Below are 17,509 nucleotides of genomic sequence, written 5' to 3' on the forward strand. Positions count from 1 at the left end.
TCAAAGGACTATAAGCCCGCACACTTTGAATACTTATGAAATTTTTTTTAATCTGATTAAAAAGTGTGAAATTTTGATACAATTTTTTTTTCCAGTTACACAAAGTGTGAAAATTGGGTTTATATATAAATAACTTTTAAAAACTTGTCAATAAGTGCTATTTGCCAATACATACATCTGCGCGTAATAGTATTCTTTTATTTTTTGCATTTAAAGTTCATTTGAACAATTAAAAGAAAGTTGACAGGAGTAGATACACATGAATCAATTTTTCCTGAGAAAAATGAAAAGTCAGTAACAAATCTTGAATACCACAAAAATTTGTTAAAATTTAGCAACCACAGCACGAGGGGCAAAAATAAATACTATACAACTTTCTCAAAAATTCAGTCAAAGAACTTTTGCTTACTTAACAGAAAAGTTATGCTCGATAAAGTTTACATTGCGCACCTCATTTCACTGGCTGTGTCCGACGCACGTGGCGTATGAGCAATCAAGACGTGCCGAGGAATGTCAATCGCGCTGATTGAAAAGGCGACTGTTTAAAAGATCACACACAGCCAAACATATCCACACTTAAAGGCCGTATAAAGTAATATATTTCATTTTCCAATTAAATGGTGAATTGACCGCATGATCAGCCGATGCTGGTGGGTCAAAGATTGTAAAAGAACGGGTCTGCCGGTCGGTACAGTCAGCTGGTCAGCCGGTGGCTGGCAATCAGTGTAATCCCATTGCTTGATGCGATTTTCAGGAAGGCATGTTAGGAAGGTCTTGTTGATTTTTGCTTTTCACTTGTAAATGCATGCATTTGTATGTGTGCACATATGTAAACAACAGAAAGAATAATTTGTTGGTTTTTATTGTTGTTGTTGACACGTGTTTACGTCAGGCATGAAAAATGAAAGCAAATAAAATGGAATGCTGGAGTCGATAGGTGGAGTTTTTACGGAAAATGTTAAAAAACCTCTGAAATCTCTATCCATATGTATGCTCATCCTTGTATGCATGGGGCTGACAGCGTGTGCCTCGCTGCGGGTCACTTGCTGGTCACCAACAACATTAATCAATTTCTATGCTCATTTTTGTTCGCTCTTTCGTTGTTTTTAATGCAATTTTTTGGTTACCTCTTATTTCTCATTGCAGTTCATTTCAAAACAACTGGCACTCACCCACACACAGGAGGCCGTAAAGCAACAAAAGCTTGAATACTTCAATGGATGCGCCATAGCAGCTGCAACAGGCGAAATTTTGGCAAAACAAAGTGAAATGAAACTAAAAAGATTAACGCATTTTTTAGTCCGTTTCAGTGCAATTGTGAATATATGTGTGTGCTTGTGTGCGCGAAAGTGATTATGTATGCGTGTGACACCAGAGCGAATAACGTGTAACACGTTTGCTCGCAAAAAGCAAATGAGAAGAAAAATAAATAAATGCAAGTGGAGTGTGCGTTAAAAGTAAAGGAATTTTTATTGCAGCGCCGCAATGTATGCAATGAAAAAGTGTAAGCGATAAAATGTTCAACATTTGTACCATTTGTTACTGTCGATATTCACTGGCGAGTGCAATGAATTTGTGAAGCAATTAACATCAATGTGGGCAATAAAAAAATTACAACAAAAAGTGGTGAGAAGTGTAAGCGAAGTGTTTAATTGAAAAGTGTGAGTTGATATTGCCGTGTTGGAAACAAATTGGCACTTTCCATTGGCAGAATGTACTACCAAAGAGCAAATGGAAAAAATAAAAGAATGAGGGCAGAGCGGAATACTCCTACAGATGGAGCTGCTAACGGCAAACATTTTTACATTCCATAGAACTAGATCACGGATAGAGAAAAAAAGGGAGAGCAAGAGTTAGAAAAATGCGAAACTTCAGTAGAGTCAATAAATATAAGAATCTTTAATAATAATTAATTAAACCCTGAGACTCTATGTTCCACCTAGAAACCACGGGGAAAATATATTTATATAAGTACACTTCATAAATAAACTTTCTTCAATCTTTCGAGGCTGTTTTGCTCAGAGAGGCCATCAAAATAAAAAGAAAACACGAAGTAAAAAACAACGCATATTTATTGAAATAGTAAATGATAGGCCTAAAGTGTCTAAAAACCACAAAACAAAAAGAAAAATGTCTAACCTTTCGTCTAAAATTAATTTTAAATGACTCCGAACCAGCAGAAATACGTGTAAAAGTGCAAAAATAACGTCCGCTATTCAAAATTGTTGCCACCTAAAATAAAAGAAAGCGTAAGCTTTACGCTCGTTAGCTACGCCAACTTATCGCTGTTTCTTAACTTACATCCATCAACGCTGTGAAACGGAAGTGAAAACTGGATGAAGCAAAAACTTACCAGGCATTAAAAAACAAAAAAAGTAATAAATAAAAAATCTAAATCGCATAATTTATCATGTTTTATTACCAGCTCATCGCGCCACCACTCCGCTGCCACTGTACTCGCTCACTTCAAAAAACCTGCGAAGCACGTGCGCGGCTGTAAAAAAATCCTTCTCGCGCGTCGTCTTTCATTGCCTTTACTTATGACCACCAATATCAGTGTTAACCCGCCATTGATAAACAACCGAAAACAGTCGTTGTTACTGTTGTCACCGTCAACATTCGCCAAAGCCTGCGAGTCAACACTGTGCTGTCGATTTCCTGTTTTTGTAATTTCATAATTTTTTGTTGTTCTTCTTAAGCTTGGGTGCGTTAGCGTGTTACATTTTTTTTGTTGTTATTGTTTTCTTTTCTTTTACTGTTGCCTTTGCCGTAATCACTACAACCAAAAATTGTGTTGCTGTTGCAATAGATACGCAAACAACGCAAGCAAAATGCCGGGTGGACGTCGAGGACTTGTTGCGCCGCAGAACACATTCCTGGAGAACATCATCCGGCGCTCGAACTCACAACGTAAGTATTAGCATCCGTAAATATTAGTACGAAATATATTAATAGAAATTAAGCTCTTAGATAAAGGACGCTGTCTCAAATGAAATCGCTACACTTTATTTCTAATCTTATACAAATAAACATAAAACTGCTGAATTGAGCTGAATAAAGATACATTGCAGAAATGCGTAAAAAATGCTTAAATCTAATAATTGGGATCGAGAAATTGTGTGAGCAAATCTTTTAAAGGAGCTGAATTACGCTGAATTCCGTTGATGCGATATATTTGAAAAATTACTTCTTTAGTAATGTGTCGAAATAAGCTCAGTTTGATTCAGCCCAGGCGAATAATGCTGAATTGTAATAAAACGCGCTGCATAAAGCTGAATTGTAGGAATGGGTAAAGAATTCATATCTCTTATAAAAAATCTAAAAAAAGTCAGGTTTGTTCGTTAAAATCCCATATTCCTCCGAAACAAAAATTTAAAGCAGGATACAAGTACGGAGAAAATTTATAGTATAAGTCTTGATTTAATAATTTGAGCGCTGCCTGAATACAAAGGCAACAAAAAATTTGATTTTGCTTTTACTCGTAGTTGAAATCTTTGTTTCAAGAATAATATTTTTCTTCCACTGAGATTCGTAGCTGCAATCGATGCCATTGACAAACTTATGTTGCTACATTGAATAAAGTAGTGAATATGTGTGTGTGTGTGTGTGTGCATATGTTTGCATTCTGTGGCAGTGTTGGTTCTCAGAAATTGTCAAGAGCACAGGGGGCAAAGTGTTCAATAGGCATGCGATGTCTGGATCATAGAAATCTATACGGTGAGTGAAAGGCTGACGAGTTGACCAGAACAGGGACTTCTCTAATAAAACTGAAGTACGGGCTTTCAATATCTTGGAAACCAATTAACGGCTGATGGAGGATGCAAAAGTTATGCTTTCACAAGGCTACAGAAAGCAAGAAACACATTTGTTAATCTCCGACCACTGTTGCTGTACAAACAAATCCGCGTGCATACCGAACTTTGCATTTTTAATTCAAATGTTAAGTCTGTCCTTTCCTATGCTTTTGAAACATGGTGACCATCAGTTGAAACTGTTCATCCTGCACATTTGGTGGCCATATATAACGGAAAATGTAACGAAGATTTCCCTCATTGCTCTTGGACTAACTTAAGTAGATCCTTCGACAAGTCCGAGTGGCTTGAAGAAGCCGTGAATCGTATAAAAAGACGATATCAATAATATTAGAGGAATTCCGCACATTAACTGGGTCCTGAACCAATTACTTATACGAGGATACTTTCAAGCAACCAATCCTTCAAACTGGTCGCAGTAATATGTAAATTTCTTTTTCTTCGATTATCCGTTATTGCAGTGTTTTCAAGGCTGATGTACCTTCTGCTCAAATATGAACGAGACGGTATCAATAAAACGGTCCGCGAATGACATATGGCAAAAATAAATTTTTTGTTTTTTGGTAGGACTGTTATAAGCTTACATGGCAAATTTCAGCGTGATATGTCACATAGTTTGTTTTCTGTGCTACTGTAAACAAGTCAAGCTCGAGTGTGTTCTTCGAATTTAACGATGGAAATTCAAAGAATTTGTTTGAAATTTTGTTATTCTGCTCTATCGCGTGCACGTGTTTTCCAGTTGCTTGCCTCATGAACGTCGTCCAGCAACATCAGTAGACGACGAAAACATCGGAAAAGTAAAGGAAATTGTGCTTGAAAATCGCACAAATCGCAAAATCGGTTAACGCTGAATATTATTTAGACGTTTTAAAGCGTTTGCGCGAGAACATTCGTCTTAAAAGGAAGGAATTGTGGGACAACAAGTCATGGTTCTTGCATCACGATAATGCACCAGCTCACACATCACGTCTTGTTCGCGATTATTTGAACAAAAATAATGTTAATATCGTTCCGCAAGCACCGTATTAGCCTGATATGACTCCATGTGACTTTTTCCTGTTTCCCAAGCTCAAGTTGCCGCTCCGTGGAAAACATTTTGAGACAATTGAAGTTATAAAAGAGAATTCGAAGAATACACTCGAGCTTGACTTGTTTACAGTAGCACAGAAAACAAACTATGTGACATATCACGCTGAAATTTGCCATGTAAGCTTATAACAGTCCTACCAAAAAACAAAAAATTTATTTTTGCCATATGTCATCCGCGGACCGTTTTATTGATACCGTCTCGTTCATATTTGAGTAGAAGTATCAGCTATAGAATAGATCGAAGCAGTAGCGCTAGGATCAAGCATCTTCATATAATATTTAGTGACTCGGAGACGACAATAAGGGCTTGACCAACCAAAATAGCTTACATATTTGGTTCGCGGGCCATAGCCACATAAAAGGAAGTTCTATGGTTAGCTGGTATGCCAAATGCCACTTGCACACTACTGGTTAAGGAATTTTCAAGTGACTGCTACTGCAACCTAATCAAACCTATCAGTAAATACTTCCATTTCTTCTTATTACAATACCAAAACTTGCTGAAATTCGGTCTTACCTGCCAGTCTAGCAAGTGAGAGAGAAACCTATCAGCTTTAATTTAAAAACATCAGACGGAAACGGCAACACAGGGGCGCGCATAGCTCAGACATCCAAGTAAGCACAAAAGAAAATGAAAAATTCCTGCAAAATTCCACTAAAGTAGAAAGTATTTATGTCAGCATTTGACATCAAACATATATTGGCAAGCATGAGCAAACGGAGAAATAAAGAAATCACGTGCACGTATTTCAGGCGATGGGTGAGTAGGGTGCAGAGGATGCCAACCTGCATATCGCTTAAGCTGGATTAAGTGCTTTTTGAGCAGCGAGCTGGCTGCGCACTGACAACTGCCAGACCACATTGTGGAACTGCGGCTGCGGTTGATATGCTGCGGTCGAGCGGCATTTACGCACAGGCGAGTTGCTTGCAACATAACTCATGTGAGTGGGGATGTGGATTGCGTTATTCGTTTTATAAGAGCCTAAGGGTTCTGAGGGAGAAATGTGAAAAGCGCTTTTAAAATTTCGAAGCAAATAATCCGCGTAGAGAAGAAGTTCTATTTTTTCATGATATAAGCACCGAGAGACTGAGCGCATTGCAATGAATTTGAAAATTGAATGAAAATACTTGACACGAGCAGCAAAAAAGACAATAAAAAGATTACAAGTTGGAAACAAATTAAAGAATTAATTACTCTCCTAAAATCACAAGTGTGGGCAAGCTAGCACTCAGCTAAATTTTTGCACAATATTGAATTTTCGCTTAAAAGCGCCGAGCCACATACCGAAACAGGATTTATTTTTTCCCAGCACCTTTGTGAACTTTCATTCGTTGAAACTATCGAACTAAGTAAGTGCGTGTCTTTCTTGCACAATCAATCAAGCCAATCAAATTTTTAATCTGCGTGCTTTCAACGCGTTTTTCTACCAGTCCCGCGAGCTGGTTGAAAAAAAAGCAGAACACGTACCTAAATATGCGGCAGCAACCGGATGGAGTGCAACTGTTGCTCAACGCAAGTTTTCATACCTATCTGTTACACTCAACCACCCATTTTCTTTGTATTTTTTTGTCACTCATTCTATTTCTTCCGCTACTCTGGCAACGCAACGCCACTCTGGCCCTAACGGCGCTGTTATTGTCAGTCACTAACAATTCTTCTATGGCTGTTTCTGTTGTTTACATTTTATGAATTTTTTGCCAGCCCACATTTTCTATTTTAAGTTTTTTTTTGTGTGGGAGTAACGGTGTGTTAAATGGCGCGTAAAAATCGTGCACCGACCGGGCTCTGAACGACTTTGTACGCGTCGCAGAGCAATAATTTCTGTCGCATGGCGCTGAATTTCGTAGAACGTAGATGCGTATTTTAAACTGAAATTTCTAGGTTTAATCTACAGGTGGCCACTTCAATTTATGTTTAGGAGGATTCGGACGAACACGAAAGGTTAGTAAAAATCAAAAAAGTTCAATATTTTAAATAAAAAAGTTTGCTGAATTGCGCTGAATTGCACTTTAATGGCTTAAGGATATATATTTTTAGTGGAACATACTTTCAAGCTTAGCTGAATAAGCTTGGAAGGGCTGACATGAAATGGTGAAATTTATCAGTCGATTCTGTTTAGCTGAGGAGAATTGAAGCGAATTTCTTTAACGGAGCAAACTAGAAATTGATAAAAATCAGAGAATATAATATTTTCAAAGAAAAAAAGGTTTGATGAATTGCACTGAATACAGTTGAATTGTGCCGGTGTAGTAAGTCAAGATATTTAGTTTAAGTGGACAAGTTTTTGAACTCGGCTGAATAAGCTGAAAGGAGCTGAATTGACATGATTTACAGTGATGGTGTCTAAATTATGTTTTTTGCATAGCCACATATGCTTTCAGTCGGCTGAATGTGCCCAATTGAGCTAATCCACAAATTGGAAATTTAGTATATGGATATTTTAGCTCGGTGAAATGAGCTGAATGCAGCTGAATTTAATTATGGTTCTTCAGTTCCATTCTTATTGGAAACATTTTTCAGTTAGACAGAATAAGTTTATAATCTCTGTAAAATATCTTAGCTGAATGTGATGGTTTCAAAATTATTCGACTTACTATAAATGCTACTTTGTAATAGTAGTGCAATAATTTTGGCTGATAACATTGAGCTGAGCAGGTGGTCTAAAAATTAATGGTTTAAATCGGGTTTAGACCTAGTTTGCCTGAAAATGGGAAATGGGGATTCAAGTTATGGTACCGTAGTATATTTATGTAAATGTATTTTTAATAGTAGCACGCGATGATCTTTTTAATTAAGCTAGCTTAAAAATGCTGAAGAGAAAAATGTTTTAATTCGGCTGAATATGTTAAAAACCTCTGCGGAATAGAGCTGAATTGAGCAGACTTAACGTCCTATTCAAATTCTCTTCTTAGTACATAAATTGGTTCAAGTCAGCTGAATAACTTCACAAAGTGGTAGAAAAATGCCTAAAGCTTTGCAGAATAGTACTGAGTTGAGGTGGTTTAAGAATTATTGGAATGAGGAACTTTTTCTTCATTAGTAAGAAAATTACTAGCTGAATTGACTGAGTGCAGCTTATTTGAAAACTATAGTATTTAACTTAGCAGACTTTGAGGGATTATAAACCGAACTTTAAATACGAAATTTACTAAATCTTCAGAGCGCTTTAAGCCTAAAAATGCTGAATAAAAGCCGAGTTGTAGTATTTGAACCCTTTTCAATAATAAGCTTAAAAAAGGAATTTGTATGCGGGCTGAATTGCGATGTTAAGTGTTGATATTTTTGTTTTCTGTGAACTTATTAAAAATACAAAAAAAGCGTGGAAAAAGGCTGATTTTTTTTTATCTTTTTAAACAGTTGGTTTAAAGGGATGACGCACGCTTCGTGTTTTGTTTCACTGTCAAACACCTTCAGTTTGGTCTATAATTTAATCACGAATCGTCTTACAAACGAACAACTCTTGCAAATCATTGAATTTTATTAAAAAAATGCGTGTTCTGTTAGGAAAGTTTAAAGTCGAAAAATTGTGTTCAGCGACGAAGCTCATTTTTGGATCAATGGGTATGTAAATAAGCAGAATTGTCGATTTTGGAGTGAAGATCAGCCAGAATAATTGCAAGAGCTACCAATGTATCCAGAAAAGGTCACAGTTTGGTGCGGTTTATGGGCTGGAGGTATCAATGGACCGTACTTCTTCAAAGATGCTGCGAATCGTGACGTAACTGTGAATGGTGAGCGCTACCGTGAAATGATATCCAACTTTTTTTTGCCCAAAATGCAAGAGCTTGATCTGCATGACATGTGGTTTCAACAAGACGGCGCCACATGCCACATAGCACGCGTAACAATGAACTTGTTGAGAAACATTGGAAAGAGTATGCCAAAATTGGACTAAGCGGATGGACCATTTGAAGCGCAGTCGCGGTCAACATTTGCATGAAATAATCTTCAAACATTAAATTATATGGACTTTACTATCGATTCAAATCAAAATTTCATGAATTTTTCTGAATTTTACGTGTGTTTTTTTAAAAAACTTTCCTATAGCTCTTAAAAAATCACCCTTCATTTCCTTAAAGTCAATATGCTCCCCTGAGACAATGAATAAGTACTCATACTAAGTAAGCCAATCCAATCCGTTAATGTGCGAAAGGTGCAGCAAAAGGAAGAGAAAATATGAAATATGGGATTTATTTTGCTGTCGTAGTCAAGAAGCAACAATTTTCTCGGAATTCACTTAAGCTGAACTGCAATAATATTTGTGATAGGAGGTTGGGGTTGAGCTTTCAGCATCATTTTTTATATTTCATCATGAGGCGTTGAAAATTTATCGATGGCACAATTAATCAAAGACTTGCCATAAACGTGCCATAATTGAAATTGGGATTAAAACGAGTAAGGAGAAGAGTCTAGGATTACGAATTGGTAAATCGTTTGGAGATAATTGCAAATAAAGATGAAGGAAAAATTAACGAAGCTATAAAAATGGGGGAAAATATTAAAATGCAATATAGAGAGAGATAAAATTGAATGTGAAATATGAGACAAAAATAAATCCTTAGATAATTTATGTACTTACTATTAATACAGCAAATTAGTGTTAAGAGTGAAATAAACAGGCGCTGAATGGCTACTGAGTAATTGAAATTAAAAAAAGAAAAATAGTTTTTCGATTCACTGAAGAGACTTTAAATGTGCTGAAAATTGCTAACTACACTTAATTGGAAAATAGTTTTTTAATGGTTTTGATGGAAAAAAAATTAAAAATAAAAAGCGTAATTTATAGGCTGAATAGAATCAAAATACGCCAGTTCATTTGATGTTGCTTAAAATTGTGTAAAATAAGGTGCGTGCTGCTTGATGGGTCAAGCTGAATTGACTTAAAATGTGAAAAATGTGCTTAATTTAAGCACTACTACTAAAATTTTATCCAACAGGGTATGCACTCAGCATTCATAGAAGCTGAGATGTGTTGAATGATTTGAATGTTACAAATAGAAAACTTCGAAATTTTTGTCTATATATTACAATAAAGCTAAATAGGGCAAACGAGGAAAGAAATCATTTCGTGTTACTTAAAAGTATCGGAATAAAACGATTTTGGTATATTAAGTTGAGCTGAATTGCGCTGATCAATGAGAAACTTATTATAATAATCTTGAAAAATGTAGTACTCCAACGCTGAATAATACAAAACAATGCATAATTCATTAAAATTTAGTAAAAAATGGCAAATAGAACAGGACTGATTAGTTTCAAAGAGCTGAGTTAAGCTGAATAATGACAAAGGAGCTGAGTTTAATTATTTTCGTTAAATTTGTGCTGCATAAAACTTTGTTTATGCTTTTATGTGCGATGAATTGAACTAATTGAGTATATTTCGAAAATCGTGACAGCTGAAATAGGATAGAATCGTGTAATGAAGATTACGCTTGCACTAAACAGCATTATATATAGCTAAATTTAAAAACTCTAAAACAAATTGTACTAAATGGGAAAACGTGTCTACATTCGCTGAATAGAGCTGAATTAAGCAAATATTTGTGCATATTTCCGTTTTGATTTAAGGGGATATTACGACTAAGGCCTTTGTTTACTACAAAAACCGCAAACAAACAATATTATAATTAGATATTTGAACCGTTATAAGTAATTTGGGTATAAAATGGGGGAGGAGGTGCGCCTATAACAACTCAGCAACATTTATTGAGGAATTATTTTGGAGAGTGAGACGGAATAAATTATTCATTAGCTAAAAGTTGAATAAACAATACCACATCATCTTGCAGAAAAAGTGTGTGTGAAATTATTTTGTAGGCTTATATATTACTTGGCAGCAAACAATACATTCTTTTATGTGGGTATATGTATGTATGTGTATGTGCATGAATATGATAAATTTCCTGTGCGTGCACCCAAACCTACTGACCGTATTTGGTAAGTTAATACCCCACTAAGCCTTTGTTATTCCTCCGCAGCTGGTATACATTTTCGAATTTTTTATCTGGTTCGTCTTTGCCTCCTGCGCCAAGCATATTTCGCTTCTTTTTTCTCATTCCTCACAGTTCCACAATTCCTAAGTCAGTTGATTCTCCGGCCTTCATTTTGCTCTTGCGTTACCCGTCGCTTTTTTGTTAGCGCTTTGAATATTCTTCTAATGCCACAAAATCGTTTAACACTTTGTTATACGCCGTAAAATAGGCTACTTTCTCTTGCTGTCTTGTTTACATTTTGCCAACCGACAACAAACTAATGACTGCTCACTTTTTTATCATCTTTGGCCGAGTGCTGCAGTTGTGCGTTTGTCTAGCTGCTGTTGGTTTGTTTTTCTGCTGCTTGACTTTTGCCTCTATCTTTGCTATTTCGCCAATTTTTCTTATTTGAGTTCTTTTTTTTTTGTCGGCGGAAACGGTAAGTGTTTGTTGTTATTTTTATACGTTTAGCATCATTGCAGGCGTTGCCGTTCATTAAAGCAGCTCACAGCCAAAGCCACAATCTTCTGTATTTCCTTTTGTCTCCCTACTGCCGGCACCTTACTATGCTCTTCAATTTCCACTGATTACTTTCTCATTTTAATCGTTTTTCTAATGATGCTGACTCATTGAGTCACTTGTGTTTTGTTATCTCCACTTATTTCCTTCATCCTTCATTTTGTTGCTTGTTTTTTGAGAAGTCTACTTGAAGGCGTTCACACTCAAGTATTTGTTTGCTTGTTGGTATTTATTGCCCAGGCATGCTGTGTACGCCCAAAGATGATTGTTGCTGTTGTGGCCTGCGGCTGCTTGGTGTTGTTGGCGTATTGTCAACATTTGATGCTTTTACTTGTGAAGTGTTGGCAATTTCGTTTTTTGTTATTTTTGTATTTTTTTCAACAACCAATTTTGGGAAATGCGAGTAAACGCACGAGCGGATGTTTATCAATTTAGCAGCTTTCATTAAAGACTAATTCGTTAAGCTCGAATTCCTCTTTTTATTCAAAATGCATTTTAGGCTTATGAACTTTGTTTCTGGCCTTGTTGTTTTTGGCTGGTTCACTGCTTGGTTATGTCTAATGTAACTTTACTTTACAGAAAATTAATTTTCTTAATTAGTTTCGGTGGAATCATTCAATCATTGAAATTTGAAATTGGATATAAATTTCATGCCTAAAGAAAGGAGCAGCCGATTAGAGATTGGGGTGGGTGCACAGGAATGAGTCAAAAACTTGGGTAGTGATAGTATTCCCTTATCCCCAAGGGCAATTGCTTTTTGAGTGGTACTTAAGCAGACAAAACGCTGATCGTAAAGCCAAGTGAAGCAAGAGAAAAAATGTGGGGTAAACAGAAAAAGAAGAAAATCTTAGATTTGGCTTACGCGAGTGTTTTCTATCTTTTACCCATCTTCTCTCAGCTCATAAAGGCAAAGTAAAAGCACGACAGCCTGGGTGATTAAATACTTGTAGGCTGTTGTGATATCAATCTCCAAATAGCAATTTTGGAAGAAGCTATAAATTAGCAGGATTTTTATTCTTGGAAATCAGTTGGATATCTGACTCTGTGAATTGAAAAGTCAGCCTCGGCTGGTGGTTGAAAAAAACAAATAAAGGGTGGTGAAGTTTCAAGGACCGGTGTTGATTTTTAAAAAAATACAATTTTTTAAGGAAATTATTGTCATTTGTCTTTATTATGATAGTATTAGTATGGCTCAATTACGTATTGAACAAAATATCGGCCAAATGGCCGCGGTCTTGGCGGCACACCTCCAACCGATGTTCCAAATTTTCGATGACGCTGAGTCATAATTGAGGTTCTATGCCGTTAATGTGTCAAATTATTATATCTCATCTTTTAGCTCTTGAATTGTTGCTGGCTTATCGGCGTACACCTTTTCTTTCAAATAACCCCAAAAAAAGAAGCCCAACAGTGTCAAATCACATGATCTTGGTGGCCAATTGACATCGCCGCGATGTGAGATTATTCGGCCATCAAATTGACATGACAAGTGGCACCGTCCTGTTGAAACCACATATCGTCCACATCCATTGTTCCAATTCGGGTCATAAAAAGTTCGTTATCATCTCACGATAGCGAACACTATTCACAGTAACTGCCCGACCAGCTTCATTTTGGAAAAAATACGGCCCATGCCGCACCAAACAGTCACTCTGTGTGGGTGCATTGGGTTTTCGGCAATCACTCTTGGATTACGGCTGCAAATACCTTGAGAATTCAGTCTTTGAGGCTGGGACGTACTGGTATACAAAATGTCTTTTAGATCACGGAACTTTTTCCTTCTGCAACTCTCGCATTTCGAAATAAACTTGCACTCATTGCTTTTTCCGGTATTATAAAATATTTCGCTTTTAATTTTCTTGTCCTTTCCACAAAAATTTGTAATTTTATTGAGGCAAAAATGAGACTATTTAGAAAAAAGTAGTTGAGGTCAAATGTTGTCAAATACGATGCATAAATATATAAAAAATTAAATATCCTTTCCACACAAATAATTTACGAGCATTCATTGCATCTTTTTCATCTAAAGATGAACTGAAAGGAAAAAAGTAAAACATTTGGTTGGCAGAAGGGATAATATTGCTTCGGTTCCTGCATTTTTAGATGGTAATTTTCAAAGCAACAACTATTTCCCTTTGTTTTCTAACTTTTTTTTTATTTTTTATTTTTTTTTTCGAATAACGATACTATTTTTTGTTGTTTTGTAGGTTTCAAAGCAACAACTATTTCCCTTTGTTTTCTAACTTTTTTTATGTTTTTTTTTATTTTTTCCAATAACAATACTATTTTTTGTTGTTTTGTAGGTAATCAGGTTTTGGTATTCATCAAGTTTATTTATTTTATATTTTTAATTATCTATAGAATTTTATACAATAATACTTTACAACGACATTAGCTACGAAGCTTTCAGTCGTTTTATCAAGTTTATGTTTGGCTTCAAGTCCGCTGACTATTTAACTTGTATGTATGTTTGGATTAGAATTAATGCACTTTTATTTAATGTTTTAAATTTATGTGGAATTAAAATTCACATTTGAAAATCCACAAATAAACTAGCAAGCTGTGCATACTTATAGGCGCATAGGCGCTCGCGAATGGAATGAAGTGAAAAACGCTTTCTACAACTTGCTAAACAATCTCCCGCTCCCTTCCTCTACCACTCAGCTCTTCTCTCTTCCGTTTTCATCAATTTTTGTGTACATTCGAGCGCAAAATTTATTAATATTTAATAACGGCTTACACGCATTTGCTTTGACCTACTCTGAACCTTGCAGTGCCTTCACTTGCAGGTGCACGGGTGTGCAAGGCAAACATTTATATTTGGTTTTCTACGCTGCTGCTGCTGATTGCTTACACTAAGAATTTTGTTATTGTTTGTCTTGTTGCTATTGTAACTGATCTTTGTTTTTGTAACAGCCATGAAACACGCATTAGATTGCTATTTATGCATTTTTCATAGATATTTGCATAATTCAACAATTTAATAAAGTCGTTCTAACTAAGTGTCTTTATGTACTCACACAAACGTAGTTGGAACAAGCACTCTTACACGTATGCGCACTCACACACACAGCGCAGCACACTTTAGTCCAAATCGTATTCAAAGTCACGTTCCACCTGCTTAGATACGACGCACACACCTGCCCGATCTGCCTGTGCCACTCTGCGTGCTATGCGTTCGGCTTCTAGGTAGCCTATTTCTAGGTGCCGCACTGCTCACGTTTGCTCGAGCTGCCTCTTCTTCAGTTTTTCGTCTTCCACTTTTACTACTACTTCTGCTTCTTCATCCGCTTTCAAGTTTAATGTTGCGCATCAATTTTTTTGGTAATTTTGCTGGGTTTTTTTTGTTGGCTAGCAACGCATACACACAAGAGAGCTACCACATTTATACTCGACTCTGTTGCTCATCGTACAGCCTCACACTGGACAGGTTAAAATGGTTTCTCTGTTATATGATTTTGCACAAATACTTTGCTATTCATTTAAAATTTCATTTTAATGTCATTTGTTAGCTTTTTTGGCTTTTTGGGAATATCCAACTCTATAAGCATTGGGAATTAGTTGAATTTTTAAAACGCTCATTGTTGCCGAAATGAACTAGAGTTGTTCCGCCGCTATTCTGCTCTGTTTTGTGTTATTCAACACAATTCAGCACATCCTTTGGTCCACCAGTCGAACTTTCAAATAAGTTTACTTGGCGTTGATTAGCTTGCTCTTTGATATTAAAACTGTTTTTGCATTAAAAATGCATTCGCATAACTGCAATTGCCAATTGACTTTTCGCATTTGAAAGTTTGCTTGTTGTTGTTAGCAGAGATGCTGAGTGGCAAAAATGTAGATTAAAGTACTGCACATTAAAATTTCCATTGCGCTCGCTCACAAATTCAGGCCAAACAAGGCGATCCAATAAAATTTATGCAAAGTTTTGCTTCTATTTCTATTTCCATTTCACTTCCAAGTCCCTCAGATATGTGTTGTAGTCTGCTTTTAGGCGCTTGTGCACAAACTAATGCAAATATGCACAATGAAGGCAATTCTGTGTTGGTTGAAGCGAATTAAATAGTTTTTAATGAATCGGAAGTGGAAATGAAAAAGAAATATTTGAGCGGAGGAATGGAAAGAGAAGTACTTACACTTCAAAGTCAAGAAAGTTGTTGTGGTTATTTTTGTTGGCGGCTTTGGATAGGCTACATTAGGTGCTAAGTGGATGGACAGCGCAAATTAGAGCAATAAGAATAATAAAATAGGGATAATTAGCTATTACTGGAAAATCATTTGATAAGTGAAGAAAACAGTGATTAGTGAAGCGGACATTTTTAAATCCGTTATTAAGTGACCGAGAAAAAAATGCAATCGGTATGACTACTGCGATTGTTCTTGAAGTAAGCTTCTGTTACCTTTCAGTTTAAGAACTTTTTTATTTAGCACGTAAAAGTATGCTTTATAAGTATAGAAATCGTAATTTTAGAGCATCAATTACAAAAAATAGAGAAGTGCGGAAAAAATGTAATGTGTGTGTAAGCCTTCTGTTATGAGGAATTAAGTCTTTTCTTAATCCTGTTAATTATTTTTTCCGAGTGAAAAACAATTTGTGGATTTGTTCACGCATCAAGTAGAAGTGGGTGCAATGTATTTTCTCAACCTTATTTATAGTATCAAATCTGTAAAGCAAGCACTGTTAGCTTAACGAAAAATACAGATAGAAAAACAAATATGATTAAAATATTATATGTATGTACATGCAATGCTAGTTTTTGGTACGGTTACAGAGATCGGATGTTTCTATTGTTACTTTATAAGGAATGCCTGTAGGTATAACAAAGAAAGAATGCCTGTAGGAATAATAAAGAGTATTTTCTATAACTTAAACTAAATGGGGGTTTATGCAGATTCTTGCTGCAAACATACTCCCCCCGTTGGAAGGTGTAGGCTTTCAACCAAATCTGTTTCAACTGGAAGTGCTGCAATCTTAGTTATATCTCGTTTTACTGTCCCATTTGCTGTTTTAATGATTGGTGCTCTAACATATCCGTCAGCGCCACTGAAGGTGTGTTCAACCCGACCCAGACTCCATTTTAAAGGCGGTTGATTGTCACCCTTTAAAAGCACTACAGCACCTTGTTGATGTTTGCCATAGGGTTTCGCCACTTACACCTCTCTTGCAGTAATGATAGATACGCAGTGTTCCACCTTTGCCAAAAAATTTGCTGCATCTGACAAATTCGCTGCCACCGGCTTAGACGGTTCGTATTTAGATGTGTTACAATTGGTTCTTCTATGGTTGTAAATGACCCACCAATGAGAAAGTGCGCTGGTGTAAGCACGTCAAGATCGTCTGGATTTTCTGTAATTGGACAAAGGGGACGAGAATTTAAAATAGCAGAAATTTCACAAATGAGAGTGCGAAGTTCATCGAAGGTTAAAATAGAGACGCCAACGGTGCGATAGAAATGAAGTTTTGCGGACTTGACCGCAGCTTCCCATAAGCCGCCATAATGGGGCGAGCGGGGAGGAATAAATTTCCAATCTATTTGATTTTCAATGCAAGCTTCAGCTACTGCTTTATTGTGATTTTGATCGGCGAATAGTCTTCGCAGCTCTTCTAGCTCATTTTTTGCCCCAACAAAATTTGTAGCGTTATCAGACCAAATAGTGCTTGGTTTGTCTCTAATGCTGATAAATCGTTTGAGTGCAGCAATGAACGATGACGTCGATAAATCTTGTACAAGTTCAAGATGACATGCTTTCGTTGAAAAACGAACAAAAATACATAAGTAGCATTTCACGGGTGGCCGGTTGCGCACCTCACATTTGTACTGGAGTGGTCCACAATAGTCAACACCTGTTGTATTAAAAGGTCTAGATGGTCGCACACGGTCTGTTGGAAGTTGACCCATAATTTGCTGCAGTATTGGGCTTCGGGCGGAACACCTCAAGCATTTATTAATGATTTTTGAAACTGTTTTGCCCCCACCAATAGGCCAAAACTGCTGACGGATTGATGCTAATAAGCTCTGCGGTCCTACATGCAATTGTTTTGCCTCGAATTCTAAATTCGAATTATAGAGGCGCCTTCCAACGCGTAATGAACCAAAGTCGTCGATAAATGGATTGAG

General features: G+C 36.5%; 1 protein-coding gene across 5 annotated transcripts in view; it reads left to right on the plus strand.

Annotated features, from left to right (window-relative positions):
• Positions 1–17,509, plus strand: part of LOC129237432 (potassium voltage-gated channel protein eag) — a 159,525-nt gene that overhangs the window by 48,285 nt on the left and 93,731 nt on the right. For all 5 annotated transcript variants that reach the window (XM_054872179.1, XM_054872182.1, XM_054872181.1 and 2 more), the window contains exon 2: positions 2,810–2,910. In XM_054872179.1, the coding sequence (XP_054728154.1) occupies positions 2,832–2,910 (79 nt within the window). In that variant the 5' untranslated portion in view covers positions 2,810–2,831. The remainder of the gene's footprint in view (positions 1–2,809; positions 2,911–17,509) is intronic.

The sequence above is a fragment of the Anastrepha obliqua genome, chromosome 2 (genome assembly GCF_027943255.1).
Source record: "Anastrepha obliqua isolate idAnaObli1 chromosome 2, idAnaObli1_1.0, whole genome shotgun sequence".
NCBI lineage: Eukaryota > Metazoa > Arthropoda > Insecta > Diptera > Tephritidae > Anastrepha > Anastrepha obliqua.